The 17,469-nt window shown below is 52.7% G+C and overlaps 1 protein-coding gene across 1 annotated transcript in view; it reads left to right on the top strand.

The window, feature by feature from the left end:
- The window catches only part of SCMH1 (sex comb on midleg homolog 1 (Drosophila)), a gene marked incomplete at its 3' end in the record, with an annotated part of 41,845 nt that overhangs the window by 3,315 nt on the left and 21,061 nt on the right, over positions 1–17,469 (top strand). Inside the window, exons 3-6 of the mRNA XM_010016790.1 lie at positions 4,740–4,810; positions 5,440–5,674; positions 8,453–8,541; positions 9,486–9,729. Coding sequence (XP_010015092.1) covers positions 4,740–4,810; positions 5,440–5,674; positions 8,453–8,541; positions 9,486–9,729 — 639 coding nt within the window. The remainder of the gene's footprint in view (positions 1–4,739; positions 4,811–5,439; positions 5,675–8,452; positions 8,542–9,485; positions 9,730–17,469) is intronic.

The following is a 17,469-nucleotide window of genomic DNA, read 5'->3' as shown; positions in this document are numbered from 1 at the left end:
CCCATGCTCTGGCTCGTGGAGCGCAGGGTGCAGGCTGCTGGTGGTGGCACAGGAGCTGGTCACTTCTCACCCCCATTGGAGATGAGGTGTCCCCAGCACAGGCAGGGTGGGCTGTGGCCCTGTGCTCAGCTCTTGCCATCCCTCAGGGGGGATGCAGGTGACTTCCAGCTTTGGGAAGTTCATGGAAGGCTTGTGTGATTTAGTACATGATTTTAGGGCCTCTATTTTACTTACAGAGTATAAGAAGGTGGTTTCCTTACATTCTGCCTGTCCTTAAGGCAGGTGAGGTCCATACTTCCCACCAAGTAGAGAGTGACAGGAACCTAAACAATTGCCTGAGTTAAGCCATTCTAGGAGGAAATAGGTGTTTGCCTTCAGGAATTCTCTCCTGTGTGTCATGGGGCCCCTAGGAGAGCTGAAATGGCTGCTGTGCCTCGGGGGGTGACACTCAGGGGGGTAGTTCTCTGGCACATTATGGGCCACCATCAGCCCTCGCCATTCTCTCTTGGGGCATCTCATCTGTCCTGGTCTGCCCTTCATCTAAAGGTAAGGGCAGTTTGGAATGACCTTCTCCAAGGGGAGGAAGTGTGTTAACACCTCCAGTAACATCCTGGGTCCTCTGTCACCCCATGCTGAGCTTCGTGTCACATTATGGGGCACTGCCACAGCTCCCTTGGCCTGTGTACAGTCAGTGTTTGGGGCGTTGGGGCTCTGCTGCTGTTTCCCCTCTGCACTGTGTGTGGATGGCAGAGACTGGCTGTTGCTCAGGGGCAGTGCTGACCTGAAACAGAGCTTTCTGGGAACATCAGCTCTCCCAGCAGCACTCATGGAAACCCAGCACACCACATCCCAGGGCTCACTGGCCTGGGGAGGAACCTCTGCAGACAGGCTGATGAGCACACGTCTGCTCAACAAGCACATGGTGGAGCAGCAAGGATCAGGGATCTGCTTCCTCCAAGAAACCCTCAGCAGCTCCTCACTGCCCGAGGCTGGGGTGCATGTGAAGGGGGGAACCTGCAGCAGCTCTCTGGCACAGAGCACCTTGTGATCCAGGCTGAAAGGATTTCTGCTCCGAGGTAAAGCTGCATGGGGACACCTCTGAGAAGAAGCAGAGCAGACAGTGTCCTGGTGGTTGAAACCTCTTCGGTTTGGCTCGTACATTCCCACGTTTCCTCTGAGCAAGACAGTGAGTAAGTGGGATCGTGGTGTGGGCTGTAGCTGTTACTGATGGAGAACGTGCAGCTGGATTGAGGGCTGAGCAGAGGGAATTGTGACAGGCAGGACATGCAGGAGCTCTGCCGTGGTGCTGGGAGAGCTGATCCCTGGGGATCCCCGTGTCCAGGCGTTGGGATCTGCCAGCAGACACCATCCTTTGCTCATTTTCATAGCGAGCTGGCTCTGACTGTGCTGCTTTCATGTGCTGCTTGATGCTCATTAGCAGACACACATATGGGCTGCAGACTTTAATGGGATGCCTTGATCTGGGGAGGGCACGTTCTCCTTCACAGATGTGACCTGCAGCGCACATGTATTGTTTCAGTTGGATTGATGACCCCTGGAGAGCTGAAATGCTAATGGGGCCCAAAGCAGGCTTCAGTTAGAGACAAACAGAAACTCTGTCTTCATTTAAATTCCAGGCAAAAGATGAACATAGATTCTCAACAGGATAAGAATCCAAACACAAAGGTGCAGACATGCACTGTTCACAGCTATGACCCCACGGGTGTGTGGAGTGTTTGGTTTAGAGTAACTATTTTGGAAGGTTAAGCCATCAGAGCCCAAATCTCACATCCTGTTTGCAAGTGCTATCTCCCTTTGGCACAAGTGTGTGGTAAGGAGCTTTCCAAAGGCAAGCAGGAGTGATAGACCATTGCCCCAAGTAGGCATTTTCACAGCTGGGTTCCAGGAGTCATGCAGCTTGACAGTCCTTGGCCCTTGTTTAGCTCACAGATGCAATTACAAACCCATGGTGTTTCTCATTAAGGATCCTCCTTTTGTTTCTTCCTTCAAGCAGGTCTGAGGTATGTTACAGGGAGGAACTTGGTCCCTTCAGTGGGTGATCCCTCCAGTCTGGGGGAGCACAGTCTGCTTTGCACAGTGGGGAGGGAACAGGGAAGAGAATCACGGAATCCCAGACTGGCTTGGGTTGGAAAGGACCATAGGATCATCCAGTTCCAGGGACACCTTCCACTAGAGCAGGTTGCTCCAAGCCCCTGTGTCCAACGTGGCCTTGAACACTGCCAGGGATGGGGCAGCCACAGCTTCTCTGGGCACCCTGTGCCAGCGCCTCAGCACCCTCCCAGGGAAGAGCTTCTGCCCAAGAGCTCATCTCATCTCCCCTCTGGCAGGTTAAAACCATTAAGAAATGGCTGATAGTGAACAGAGAAAGAAGAAAGGCTGAACTGCTCTATTGACTCTGCCTTTTCTTAGTGTTTAGAGAAGTCTTTCTGCTGCTTCTTGCAAAATAAGTCACTAGAACTGTGAGTCGTAAGTAACTGCAGTTCTAGTGGGGGGGTGGGTGGGGGGGTGGGAGGTGTCTTCATATGGTGGTTGGGTCCCAACAGAATGACTCTCAGTAAGTTTTTTTTTTGGCAGCTGCCTCAGAGTTTACTGCTCCTGTTGGGACTGTGCAGCTCAGCACGGTGCTGCGAGGAGCAGAGCAGCCTCGGCTGCTGCAGAGCAACTGAGAGGAGGAGGATTAAAACCAGGACCACGATTAATAGTGAGAATTGAAACCAGCTGAGCAGAGGGAGGTTTCTTCTTTAAACTAAAATAGTCAAGTACAGCTGATCTCTTTCAAAGAGCCCTGCTCAAGCCCTGGGGTAGGCACACGGTACTGTCACCACCAGCATCCTCTGTGCTCTGCAGACAGGGGCCTCTGAAGGACCCCCCAGTCTGAAATGAGCCTGGATCAGCAAGTAGTTACGGGGAGGGATGCAAGAGGCATTGCTGTGCCTGGGCTTGATTTGCCTGGTGTTTAGTACCCGTAATTCATATAAAGAGTTTCATTGATATGACCAAGTGTAAAATCATTGAACCATGGAATGGTTGGAAAGGACCTTAAGGCCATCTAGTTCCAACCCCCTGCCACAGGCAGGGACACCTTCCATAGACCAGGTTCTCCAAGCCCCTGTGTCCAACCTGGCCTTGAACACTGCCAGGGATGGGGCAGCCACAGCTTCTCCGGGCACCCTGCGCCAGCACCTCAGCACCCTCACAGGGAAGAGCTTCTTCCTTAGATCTAACCTGGACTTCCCATTTCAGTTTGAACTCATCACCCCTTGTCCTGTCACTCCAGTCCCTGATGAAGGTCCCTCTCCAGCATCCTTGTAGCCCCCTTCAGACCCTGGAAGCTGCTCTGAGGTCTCCAGCAGCTTCTCTTCTCCAGGCTGAACAGCCCCAGTGTTCTCAGCCTGTCTCCATATGGGAGGTGCTCCAGCCCCTGACCATCCTCGTGCCCTCCTCTGGCCTTGCTCCAACAGCTCCATGTCCTTCTTATGTTGAGGACGTCACCTTCAGGCAGCGTGGCAACGAAACCATGTATTTTCTGTTCATTTCCACTGTATTTAACAGCGTGCTCATCATCTGCATGGGAGGAGGCAAGAAAGCAGCATTGCTTTTACTTATTTGGAGCAAGGAGATTATCCAGCCCTGACAGCTTCTCTGTGCACATGAAGCAGAACTGAAGCAACGTGTGCTGACCTTGATGCCTGAATTCTTAGAGGTGTGGTGTGCACTGCAGTAGCTAAAAGGGCTCTTAATGTAGCTTTTGTTTTGAAAATAGACTGATTCACAACTTGATGTGAGCAGGAGAAGCGGGAGCTGACTCTTTAATTGTGCTGCCACACATTCAATGCTCTTGAAATGACTTGCAAGCGCTGGTCTCCCGGGAGCTGTTGGGATGAATATCAGCTTGTGTCATGCTGGAAGGAGCCTTTCCCAGCTGCACAGTTGAAATGGCAAAAGTCACAATTTGCTCAGATCACAGGAGCTTTTAATTCCTCATTTAATACCAGGTTCCCCTGGATGTTATATTGCTTTTACCCTTCCTGCTGTACATGGGAAGGGCGAGGGCAAGGATCAACGCGCTTCCCCCAGCAGCGCTCAGTGGAAGGGGCTTTGGTGTTGGGTGTGAGCTGCTGTGTTCAGGCAATCCCTGTTTGGAGGATCCCTGCTTCCATCCTGCCTACAGGCTCCGTGTCTGCCTCAGGAAGTGAATTGCTGACCTGTCCACTGATTGCTGGGGTCAGGCTGATGCTGCTCTGAGCCGCGGGGCTGCGGTGTGCGGCTGGACCAGGGGAACTGCAGCATCAGCACATGCAGTTCCCTCTTGACTTGGGCTGCTTTTAGCCCACAGGGGCTGTTCTTAATCCCCAGACTGAACCATACCTGTAACAAATGACTTCTAAGGGGCAGTTGTCTGGAAGATTCCACAGCTTCCCATCTGTGCTGGGTATCTTGTATGAAGTTGTGGGTTGTTACCCTGGCTCTTTGCAGACCCCTCTCGGCAGCGCGGAGGCAGTAGGATGCCGCAGGCAGCACGGTGCTTTGTTCTGCCTGTCAGCTGCAGTTGTAAATCTTCTGTGGTCACAAACATCAGAGGATCTTGTGAAAACATGTTGCCTGTGAGCACCTCCTCTGTGAGAACTGGAGAACTGCTGGCATTTGGATCCAGCCATCTCGCTCTGAGCTTTTCGCTTGTCGGTTCCTATTTGAATCCTTTCGTTTTCTCTTCTCAGGTCACTTCACCTGGGAGAAATACCTGAAAGAAACATGTGCCATCCCAGCTCCTGCCCATTGCTTCAAGCAGGTAAGAGGGTGCAAAGAAGAAAGGACAAGGGTGATGGTGCCCTGCCTGGGTTAGGCCCCTTTTTTGGCAAGGAAGATGCTTAAGGTTGTCAGAGAATTGACAGAAATGCAAGTGTGCTGAAGCAAGGATAACAAAGATAGGTTTGGGCACTGCAAATGTTGGAGTAGCACAGAAGACTTTACTCTCAGATATGCATGGATGGGAATGTGAGAAAGTTTTCACTCTGCCAAGCACAGGCCCTTGGAGAAATGATTCTGGTGAATGGGATAGCAGCCCCTGGGCATCAGGTACTTGAGCACAGAGGTGGTTGTGTTGGGTACAGGGGATGCAGGAGGGAATCGGCACAGTACATGGTACACCTGGCTCTGGGTTTACCAGGATACTCCTCAGCTGCACTGAGGAGTTGTATCTGTTGGGTTGGCTGGGTGATTCCCCTGGGAAGAGGGCTATGAGGAAAGGGTAGGTCTGGTTATAGGGCTCACCAAACTTATTTTGCTGCTCTGTGGTGTCTGCTCCTGTGCTGTGCTTGGAGGATGCTGCCAGTCTCTGGTAGAACCAGTGCTGGTGCTCTCAGGGTGTCAGCCTCTGTATTGGAAATACCGAGTGAGTCCCTGTTTTTCTCTTTGCAGTCATACACTCCACCTGCAAATGAATTCAAGATCAGTATGAAACTAGAAGCCCAGGACCCCCGGAACACCACGTCCACGTGCATCGCCACAGTGGTGGGTCTGACGGGTGCACGCCTGCGCCTGCGCCTCGATGGCAGCGATAACAAGAATGACTTCTGGAGGCTGGTGGACTCTGCTGAAATCCAGCCCATAGGAAACTGTGAGAAGAATGGAGGGATGCTGCAGCCTCCACTGGGTGAGCTGGAGTTCAGCTGTCCACCGAGCACCCACATGATCTGTGGGGAAAACCCTGGGGGGTTTATGTCTCTGTGCCTGGGACAGAGACCCATGGGCTGCCCCTGTCTTCCACTGTGATATGGAGCAGCCCTGTTAGCTTGTTAAACATGTATCCCACACCAGGTCTGTATTTCCACGTGGACACTGTGGCATGGATAAGGAGATGCTTTAGAGTGTAGATGAAAGAGCTCTTTACACCTGGGTGAGCTGCCTGCACTCTTTGCTGCTCAAGCTCAGGATAAGCACATGCTGACTGTGCTCTTATGCTTTCTGAAGCTATCCCTGTGTACCTCAAAGGAAAAACGTTTCCATGCATTTGTGGGAAAGAATGTCAAAGCCACTCTGATTCCTAGAGGACACACAAGCAATGGGAGGGCACCCCAAAGTCCTTGGTGACCCAAGGGTGTGGGTGGTAGTGTTGAAGGCAGAGCAACCATGATGGCCTCTCCTGGGTAACTGCCTGTATAAGGACAGAATGAATCCAGGTTCTCCTTTCCTGGGAGACACCACACAGGGCTGGCACATGGCTTGGTCTCTGGCCACTGCCCATTGCTCTGGGCTTCCAAGTGCTGTCATCTCCAAGGTGTGCTTGGCATGAACTGGGTGCCATCCACCAGTGTGCTCCCCTGCGCTCCCCGTCGCGCTCAGCACGGGGCTGGTGTCTGGTGGAGCTGCTTTGCTGGGGACCTGTGAAACCTGAGGTAGAGAATACCCAAGAGAACAGTTAGGGCTGAGGCATCTGCTGGGGCACTGCTGATCCTGGCACTGATTTCAAAAGCATTGCAGTTTTCATTCATGCTGTCTAAGGGTATTTGTGCCCAAGTGCCTTTGGGTCAATAGGAGGTCAGCTGGGGACCACGTCATGGGGAAACAGAATGTCTGACAAGGTTCCCAGTGATTTAAGTCCTGTGTCATGTGAAGAGACACTTGTAATATTTCATCTCTTTCTTCATGTAATTTTACTTTGCTGCAGCTTTGTCACTAATGTGGACAGTCAAATGCTTCTTCCAGTCTGGTCTTTGGGTGAACACTTCTTCTCCTTCTTTTTGACACTGGCCAAATGAGGAGCTCATCTGCTGGTTCTTCCCTGATGAAGCACCAAACTCAACCTGCTTTTGCATCCTGCTGCCCATTATTTGTGAAGTGTCTTCATAAATCTCTCTCAGTTAGCACATCCCCAAATAAGATCAAGCTGATCTATAATGATGCAGGAAACCTTCAGTGAGACACCTGGAATTAGGGATATTTTTAACCACGTTTTTCCATGGAGCACCATTAGTGAGCTTTATGGAAGTAACAGCCTGAACTGCAGTGGGACCCTTGGGACTGACCTTTCTGCAGAAGGAGGGAACATCAGCAGATGTGTGTTCTGGTACATCCCACCACATGAAGCTGTGTGTGTGCAGGTCCTTTGCCTTCATAATGGCTACAGGCAGAACCTGCTGCAGCTCTGAACATCGAAGCTGCCAGTTTTGATGTTAATTCCATGCATGTTGCTGTGCATCTGCAGACATCTCTTTGAAACTTTGGTGCCAGGGAGCAGCCTGTGGCCTGCCCACCTCCTGTGGGTACCTGTCCTGCCTGGCAGCCGTGGTTCCTCTATGCCTTGCCCGGCTTTTGCCAGCAGATGGCAATAAGGGTGATGGAGTTGCTGAGCAGAACTCATTTCTGACTGTGCCAGAGGAGAGGGTTCGTGCTCTGTGTGCCCAGCTCTGACCTGCTTAACCTTGGGCCAGGCTAGAATCCCAGAATCCCAGGTTGGAGGAGACCTCAGGGACCAGCTAGTCCAACCTTTACAGTCAAAACATGTCCTAGACTAGATGTCCCAGCACCCTGTCCAGTCAGATATTAACAGTGAACAATCCACCACTTCTCTGGGGATCCAGTGGCTGATTGTTCTCATGGGGAAGAATTATGTCCAATTGGAATCCCCCCTGGATGTTGTGTTGTGGCATTTCAACCCTGGCAAAGCTTTGCCATGTCACTCCCCATGGGATGCTCTCCATCTAGGTCCAGGCCCAGGGTTACCTTCAAACCAGCACAAATAGAGACAGTGCAATGCCCTGCTCAGCTGAACAGCAGAAACTGCTTCTGCAGGAAGATGCATATTGAGCAAAGAAGGTGGTTTGTGATACCTGGTTGTGCAGTTGCACTCGGGGCCATAGCCCAGAGCATGTGAATTTGCTTTTTTCTTCCCATAAGCCCCTTTCTGCTACTTCTGTACTTTTCTTCACAGACAGTGTTGAGCCAAAAGCTGCCATTCTTTCCTGTAATGGTTAAACCTGTTTCCCAGCCAAGCCACAGCCTCTTCATTTAGTCAGGTCAGCTTGCCTGCAGCTCACTCTAAATGTGGAGCGGACCACCCAGGAGCTGAGATTCCCTATGGAGGAAGAAATTCCATAGTCAGAGTGTGCACTTGCTGATTCATGTCTCCCTGTAGCAGGAACACTGAGGCTGCCAGCACTAGTGCTGCACAAAGCTCTCTGCCTGCATGGGCAATGTACAGACTTGTGTTCCCAGCAGAATATTGCAAACAGCCATCCTCAGGGGCTTCTTTTCAACAGCACCATGTTTGGTGTGCAGAGCATCTGGAAAAGATCACATCTCACTCTCCATCATGAGGAGGAGGGTGGTGTGTGATCACAGTGGGTGCCTGCTGCAAAGGTCCCATCCCAGCAGGCATGTGCTGCTGGATCCAGCCTTTAAAAAGCCTCCATCTCTGCTTCCTCCCCTGCAGGCTTTCGGCTGAATGCCTCCTCTTGGCCCATGTTCCTTCTGAAGACTCTGAATGGAGCAGAGATGGCTCCTGTCCGGATTTTCCACAAGGTATTGCAGTGTTTGTGAAGACCCCTTTCTGCCAGGGCCCCTTTACTGCAGAGCACCGAAGTCACAGCTGGTGTCTCACCAGAGGAGGTGAACAGTGCCCAGCTTTGCCCTGCTGCTGCTTCTCTGGGACAGACCTGTACCCTCTGTGACTGCATCACAGCAGTGTCAGGATGCAGACAGGGGTCTGCTAAGAAAGTATCTTGGGTTTCAACACTCAGGCTTGAAAGATGGGCTTGTTTTTCACTTGGGCTGCAGGTGCTGTCCAAGTCAGGAGTGCAGTATCTGAAAGTCAGCACCTCTGTGAAACCTTTTAATGTACCAGAGCTTGTGAGGAGGGCAAATACTGCAGTGAGGCCACACTGCAAGTATGGGTTTGTAGTTTGTAATCTCACATCTTTAGTCAGAGAGCTACAGAAGCCATTCTAGAGGCTTGTGCTGTGCTATGGGATGGTTGGTGTGGCTTTAGTGTATCTCAGGTGTAAAAGACAAGGAGGAGCAAGCCCCAGAGAAGGCTGGGTGGCAGATCTCTCACATGTCTAGCAGAGCTGCAGTTTGGGGAAGAATGACAGAGAATGACTCTTACATCTCAAGTTTTCCTGCTCTGAGATAAAAAGGTGAGAGTACCAATAGAGGATCTTTACTTTGGAGCTTTACTTTCTGTCTCTGCTGCATGGCAGGGGTGTCACAGGGTGCAGTGTTAATGTAGCACTGTCTGGGTTTGGTCCAGCAGCAGGGTGGTAGCAGAGCAGTCAGCAGTGAGCTTCATTGCCTCTTGACTTGTAGGGAATGTGGTTGTGGAGTTAGGCCAGCACGAGCACACCTAATTGGGGTTCAAATCCAGCCCACTAGCTCTCTCCTTCATCTGCTCCTGGAGCGGGGTTTGCTGATGGAGGGGACAGCCCTGGCATATCCCCTTTGAGCCCATTTTCAACTTCTCCTTCTAGGAACCACCATCTCCATCCCAAAACTTCTTCAAGACAGGTATGAAGCTGGAGGCAGTGGACAGGAAGAACCCTCACTTCATCTGCCCGGCCACCATTGGGGAGGTGAGAGGTTCTGAGGTCCTCATAACATTTGATGGCTGGAGAGGTGCCTTCGATTACTGGTGCCGATATGATTCCCGGGACATCTTTCCCGTAGGCTGGTGCTCGCTGACTGGAGATAATCTGCAGCCCCCTGGAACAAAAGGTAAGGCCCACGTTGTTGCTTAGGTGTCTTCCTCCTCCATTCACCTCTCAAACAGCAGCAAACCAGGCAGAGGCTGGCACCAGGGACACCTGGGTGCCCTGTCTGGCTCCCTTAACGCCGCTTCCTTGGAGGCTTTCCTGCGCCTTTGGAACACACGTTCCAAGGGAGTTTTCCACAGGGGGACTGAGCTATTTGTGGATAAAGTGAGGGAATAATGAGAAGTATGAAGCTGCAGGACTGTTTGTACATGTGACACGTACGTGTGACCGTACCTGTGACTGTGACCTTGCTCTGCCTTGTGCTGTGATCTCTGCTGGGAACATGGGAAGCACAGGTCTGGTTGGGTTGTACTTGCCTTGTTCCTAGAGCTGTGATTATTGCTTTGGAATGGTGTTGAGGAACTTGCAGAGGTCTGGGCATTGGCTGTGGAGGTTTTCGGATGTGTGTTTAGCTTGCTAGCACTGCAGTTGCATTTAGGACCAGGGAATTGTCATTGTCCCCATGCTCATGCCTCTGCCTGGCAAACCCACCACATGCCTGACAATGAAATGAGGAGAGCAGCCTGTCTGCTGGAGCTGAAGGATTACTTAGGAAAGGCATTTCTCTGATGAGACTGTTCCTTGTAAAACTCCAGGGTCAGCTTGTGCTGACCCATCAGGCTGGTGCTTTCCTGCTGTCCCTCGGTGTGAGCCAGCGCTGTTCTCTGTGCTGCAAGGCTGTCTCGGGCTCCCCCCACATGGGGATGATTCTGTTCTGGCTGGGAACTGATAGGCTGTTGCTGTTTATCTTGGATTTCTGCATTTAGCCTTGATGTTCCCAGCCTCTCCCTCACTTCCTGCTGGTTGGTTGCATCCTGCCCTGTGGGCTCCACAGAGCTGCTGGGGACCTCCCGTGGCTGCCCTCTCCAGCACTGCCCTGGGGTCACCCCCAGCATCTCCAAGGTGCTTCTCAGGTACTGCCCAAAAGACTAAAGACATGGTTGTGATGGGTGGGAGCTTTCCTGGCACTAAATTGAGGGTGGAAGAGTCCAGGAGCAAGGTGAAAACTGCCTTCCTAGGAGAAGCGGGAACCTTGGTCTGACCCGCAGCACCCAGCACAGGCAGCTCCTCTCCAGCCTCCCTGTGCCAGGGGCTGTAAGTGAGCAGAGCATCCAGAAGAAGGAACACTCCAGAGCAGGGCAACACTGTGGTAATTTTGAGCCATCCTGGAAGTATTTGCTTCCCCCCTTGGCAGGCAGCAGTGACTCTCCCTCTTGCACTGGCTCCACCAGCAGTGATTCTGCAGTTCCCACTCATCTACTAAAGGAGTGAACCCCAAAAGTCACATCTCCCCACTCCCAGGCAGAGGCTCTCAGGCAGGTTTCTGCTCTCCTGGTTGTGTTATTCAAGTCCAGAGGCAAGAGCAGGAATTGCAGAGATTGTATGAGCCATGCAAAAATGCCGTGGAGTCGGGATCAGCTTTGGCTTCGTGGTATTTTCCTTTCCTCTCTGTGGCTGCCCCCTCCCTTTCCTGCCTCAGACTTTCCAATTCCCACTCTGTGGGATTAAACCAAATGAAGGGAGCACTGGGAACTTCCCTTGTCTGTAATTAAGTTCCTCCCTGTTCCTTTACCTCTCAGCCCTGCTTTGGAGGAGGGTTGAGCACAGTCCTCCCAGGACCTGAGAGTGCTGCTCTTAGCAGGCTTGGAGGATGCTTCACCGCAAAGGGATCCCCCTTCCCTCCAGCTCCAACAAAGCTTCCTTGTGTGCCAGCCTGGAGCCTGCAGGACCATGCAGTGGAGTTAGGCAGGTTCCCATTCCTGGCTGGAATTCCACCTAAACCAGGGAGACCTGGGGAGACACACAGGAGGTCAGTGCTATGCCTGGTTATTTCAGCTCTGCCGATGGGCGCGAGGTGCTTGGGGGAGCTGAGATGTCCTGTGAAGAGTTAACTCCATGGAGACTGATGGTTTCCTGGGGCTGAGCGAAATAAGCTCTTGATCAAGGGAAGCAGAACTTCAAAGAGGCCAGGCATGTTTATTTAATGCTGGTAACTTAATTCAGCTCTAATCTGTCCCTTCTGCTGGCTGCCAGCAGTGGTGGACGAGCGCAGGGCTTCTCCAGGCATCTCCCCTCTCCAGCTGTGGGGCCTCCCACTCCCACCAGTGTTTGCTTTGCTGGGCAGGGTGCTGGTGGAGCTGGGGCCTGGCCAGCCAAGCCGAGGGGAGCTTTCCTGAGGACACGTGTGTGGAGGGAGAAAAGGGAGGTCAAGCAGCGAGGAGGAGCAGCTCTGCCTGCCAGGTTGGTAATTACATGGCTGTCAGATGTGCTCTGCAGTGGCTGGCGGCCAGATGGCTGCAGGCTCCTGGGTATCTCCTGCAGCTCCTCTTTGTGCAGCTCTCCCTGGAGCTGCAGGGTTCAAATAAACCCACGCTGCAGAGGAGTGTAGCTCCGGGGGTGCCTACACCAGCAGTCAGTCCTGCTCCTCTCTGCTCCACGTCGGGCTGGGGTTGGAGGTGGGCTCTGCTGGGCTCCCGGAGCAAGGTGAGATGTGGCAGGGCTTGGCCTGTGCATCCTCAGCCTTTCCATGCCAGCCAGGCTGCAGCTGGGGGAGGCAGGGGGTAGGAACTAGATGATCTTAAGGTCCTTTCCAACCCTAAGTATTCTATGACCATCCCAAAGGGAGGAGGTTTCTGTGGTGAAAGCTTCCTCTTGACTTTGGATGGGCTCTTGACAGAGCCCATCCATGCCAGTGCCACGCTCCCGGGGCTCTTAGCAAGGAATCACCACTCCTCACCTGTAGTGTACAGCATCTTGTATGTCTTTTCATGCCACTTACCTGAAACACATATCCTGGGCTTTTAGGAGTATAAGGTGAGGGGGTTGTCCTATCAAACCAGGTGCTGGTTGGCAGCTTTGAGCTCTGCTCCATGGGCAGGCTGTGCTGCTGATAGTCTCTGCAGTTACCTTGCAGAGGAGATGCTCAGGACCTGTAGGTTCACTTCAGGGTTTTAGAAATTGGAATTCCAGGGGCTTGGAACTGGGTGAGCTTTAAGATCCCATCCAAAGATCCCAAACCAGTCTGGGATGCTGTGATTGATTCTGCTCAACCATGTTTTGAACATCACTGCTGGATGGCAAGGAAATACTGTGACCTGAAAAACAAGGATGCAGGGATACAGGCAGCCTGCACAAGCACACGTGTGGCTGTCAGAGTTAGTAGTAACTCAGAAGGTCCTTGTACCATTCCTCCGTTTGGACTATGCCTTGGCAGGGGGGTTGGACTAGGGGACTCCAGAGGTCCCTTACAACCCTTGTGATTCCGTGATGCTGAGCTCCTCTGGAGTTCCCTGGTGGGTTCATTACACCCGTTACATTGATGTCCCACCCTTGTGGGTGCTCACACCAACAGAGCATCATGAGGGGTGCCCCGTGCTGAGCCGGGCAGCAGTGAAAGCGTTAAGGCCAGGCAGGCAGAGCTGGGAGCAGCTCCAGCACTGGAATTTGGAGGAGTAGAGTTGCTGCCTTGGCCAGAGCCTAGCTGGCGAGAGGCCCTGGCTGGGATGTGCCAGGGGAGCTGATGGGGAGGTGATGCAGGGCCTGGCTGGGCCAGGGCTGCCGGGCAGCCACAGCAAGGGCAGAGCAGAGCCTGCTGCTGCGTGTGGTCAACACCAGGCATGTCCCTCTGCTCTGAGCACACTGCTGCTGTCAGCACACTGCTGCCTGCGCCTGGCTGCCTCCAGAGCCTGCCCCTCCCCTTGCAAAGCCCAAGTGAGGAGTTTTAGATAGTTACCATGGGGATGTGTTGAAGTGGAGCTCGCATCCGCTCCCAGACTCGCATCCGCTCCCGACTGTTGCATGTGTTACACAGCCCAGAGGCTGGAGCCTGCCCTCACACAGGGGGGTGAGAGAGGGGCACAAATGCTGCCCCTGGGTAGGAAGTTCATGAAGTTCTTGAAGTTCTTCATCTCTCACCTCTGCTGCTGCCATGTGATGTGCTGGTTAAGTGCTTGGCATCTTCAAGTGGAGATGGTGATTGGATGCTAAGACTTTCTCTGCCCATGGGCAAAGGTAATGTGTATTTTATGACTTTATTTCTGATGTTGCTTGGTTTCTCTTCCTCCCTCGGGGCGAGGACACGGTGGTGGGTGGAGGAGCCTCGTGAGGAGTAGCTGGCAGGGGAAGGCTCAGGTGAGCCCTGTGCTTTACAGCTTGAAGGAGATGGGGAGATACTCATTACTGTCACTTCAGGACTGAGCTGGGAGCTGGAGCTCATCCATCAAGCTGTGTGATGAGTGGTGGTGTTGGGGTGGCTGGAGTTGGGAGCACACAGGTCGAGCTTAGGTACCAATGGTGGGAGAAGGTTGCACAGAGAAGTTGAGTATTCTCTCTTGTAACTGGGAGTCCAATGCACGTGCAGCCATGGAAGAGCCCAGGAAATAGCCCTTGAGCTGTTTGGAGCACAGAGCTGAGGTGCTTATCCTGGCTTGGGTGTGTGTCCTGGACTCCCTGTTGGCTGCGGAGGTCTGGGGCCCAGTGCTGCAGGAGAGTTTGCTGCTCCCCAACCCGCTTTGGATGCTGGTGGTACCTGTGGCTCAGCACACAGCAGATCTGGGGCTCAGCAGGATCTTGGGCATGTCAGAGACCTGATGTTACTGTGGGGATGTCTTGGGGCTGGAAAGAAGCTCCAAGAAGAGGGGCTGCCCTGGGACAGGCAGTTTCCACCATCCTCCAGCCTGTCCTTCATATGAAGTGGTATCCCAGCTTGGCTTTTCCTCATGTGTTTTATTCTGAAGTAGTTCATAACCCACAGGTTATGAATCTCTGTATTCAGGATGTTTCCTTCCCTTTTCCATTCCACTTCCTGGTCTGAAACAGGGTTTCAGAATCTCAGGATGTTCCTGAGTCCTGGCAGGACGTTTCTATAGGAGCCTCACTGTTGAAGCCTCCTCCCTTTGGGTGAACAGCACTGGGGTCACTGCCCCATTTCTGCAAGATCTCTAATCTTCTGCTGATGGGACGTGGTGCTGGGCTGTGCTGGTGCAGGCTGAAGGCCTCAGTGCCTTCAGGATGGAGTTGGACAAGCTCAAGGAAGAGCAGTGCTCCAAGACTTTTATTTCTGGGCATTTCAAAGTGTCTGACTCAGGATGTCCCGAGCTGAGGTTACAGCAGGGCTGGTGTCTGCCCCACCATCCTCTGCTGGCACGTTTGGAAGCAGAGGTAATCAAGCTCAGCGTGCCCAGTGTAATGGTTTGGTTATCTTTCGGAGAGCCACAGGGAGGGCAGTTTCCCACCTAGATGGAGAGGTTTAAGCACTTAGTATAAGAAGTTTCTCTGGGAGGATTTAGGGCTCCACGCAGGGTTTCTGCCTGTCACCAGCACACACCAGCCAGCCACTGGTGACAGGAGCTCAGTTCCTTAGAGGGATGCAGCTTCTGCTGGAAGAACCAGAAGATGGACCAAGGTCTGTAGAGGGGGCCTGTGGTCCGTGGGATGGTTGTGGTTGGAGCAGTGGACGCACATGTGGGAGAAATGGGCCTGTTTTGGTGGGATTTCTCACAGTGACTCTATGGGAACAAGAACATGACATCATCTTCTCGTGAGGGTAGAGTCCTCATGGGTTTCTTCCCTCCCTGTGTTTTGGGGAGGGGAAGTGAGTGCTGTGACCCTGCTCTGAAGTGAATGCTGTGACCCTGCTCTGAAGTGAGTGCTGTGACCCTGCTCTGAAGTGAATGCTGTGACCCTGCTCTGAAGTGAATGCCCAGCTCTGACCCTGGCTTTGGCAAACACATTCCTGTTGTCACTGTGTGCATTTATACTGACTTTAGAAACTTCATCCTGAACAGACAGCTCCACTTGTTACAAAGATTGGACCTTTCATGGCTTCTCATGATTCTCCTCTTGATCTTTGGTGTTTTTATAACTTCTGAACAGCTTTCAGAAAGAACAGAAGGTGGCACAAAGCGACACCCCGCAGTCTCCTGGCTCTCTGTGCACTGACATGTTGAAGGTGTTCTGCTAATATTGAACCAGGAAGCCAAAGCTAAAAAAAGAGCTTTGGAGATGAGCAGAACAAGCAGGAGCCCCAGGAACAGCCTGGAATAGCCTGAATCCAGCAGGAACATGGAACCATTCCCAACCTGGGATTTTGGAAACCCACTGGTAATTAACTTCAGGGCAGAAGATGTGATCAGTCAGTAGATTGTGGTGGTCCCTCATGCCACTTATTGTCACTGAATGTCTGTCCTTGAGCTAGCTGCATAGAAACAGCAGTGTTGTCATGCTTCCCATGGGCTGGAAATCTGGGAAGAAGCCCCAGCTCTCGGTCCTGCTGCAGGTACAGGTCAGGTTGGCTTGGCCATGCTGGAGTCTTCCCCAGTCTGCAGGTTGGTTGCTTCCCAGGAGCGTGGTTGGCTCTGCGGTTTCCTTGGGGCCTGCTGTGTGGACCTGGCATGTCAGGCATCCCCTCTGTGTACATGCTCTGCTGGTGGCCTCTCCTGCAGCACAAGTCCTGGAGGAGCTGCAGTGCAGTGCTTTTCCTCAGGTGTGGAAGTGAGTTTATGTTGTCAGTGCCTGTGTCGGGACCAAAGGTGCCAGTTTTGCTCATGTACCATGTGCTGAACAGCTCCAGGAGTCCCAGCTGGGCTCTTTCTGCTGGAGCACTCACCTCGTGTCACCAAACCCCTGCTGTCACTGTGCTGCCAGTGCCCAAGATGTGCTGCAGGGAGCAGGGAGCTGCTGCACAGATGACTGGCTCTGGGGTAATCAAACGAAGCTGGAGTGTTGAAGTTCAGAGTTGTACTTGATGTTGTTCTGACTGTGCCAGTACCTGCGGGTGTTGCCATTCCTTTTGGAGCTCCCTGCTTGCTCCTGTTTGTTGTCTTTCACCCTCCAGTACATCCCTCAGGAGCTTGAGTTTCAAGCCTGCTGATGTGTTTCTCACACTGGAGCTGCCCAGCTCAGTTCTCATTTCCCTTCTGCAGGGAATGTCTCTGGTTTAATTCCATAGCTGCCCCATGTTCCAACAACACTCTTACAACAGCTTTATTTTTGCAGTGATGAGACTCACGGGGGGATCACAGCAAGCAAGAACCCAGGTTGTGTTGCAACCAGTTTGTTTGGAAGAAGAGGTAGTGGGATGGGGACAGGAGGAAAACTGCTGCTCTGGGACATGGAGAGGGTGATTATGGACAAATTTGGCATGTGTTTGTCCACTGCCTTTGAATCATGTGCCCTGGTAGGCTCATTGCAGCTCCTTGTTGCCCAGCCTGGTAGCTGGGCTGGTAGGAGGGACTCTGCTCCAGGCAGGCTGGGAGAGCTCCGTGGCTGGACCTGCAAAGGAGCATCCAACTGGCCTTGCAGAGCTGCACCCAGGCTTCAGTGGTCTGAACACTGGAGAAGTGACAAACTGATGCTGACACATGGTACCAACAGTGCAAGCCACGGCCACCAGCTAGGTCCAGACAGGCTGCACAGGCTGCTGGATGCTGGCTCATACAAGTGAGGGTCTCTCCAGGGGTGGTGAGGACACTCTGCATAGAAGAACTAACACTGCTGCTGCAGTAAGGGCTGGAATTCTGTTGAGGGCTTCCCTGCAGTCCAGATGTGCACAGTCAATCCCTCAAACCAGCCCTGCTGTCCAAACCAGCCATTTTTCTCTGCAATATAAATGCCTGTGCCAGGACCATTCCCAGCATGGTCTTTCTGCTCCTTTGCATTGCCTTTTGGGAGCTGGAAGAGGGGATGGAAGGGAAAAGAGGGG

Source organism: Nestor notabilis, unplaced genomic scaffold, assembly GCF_000696875.1.
Source record: "Nestor notabilis isolate BGI_N333 unplaced genomic scaffold, ASM69687v1 scaffold4536, whole genome shotgun sequence".
NCBI lineage: Eukaryota > Metazoa > Chordata > Aves > Psittaciformes > Psittacidae > Nestor > Nestor notabilis.
Note: the sequence above shows the minus strand (reverse complement) of the source record. Positions and strands in the feature narration are given on the sequence as shown.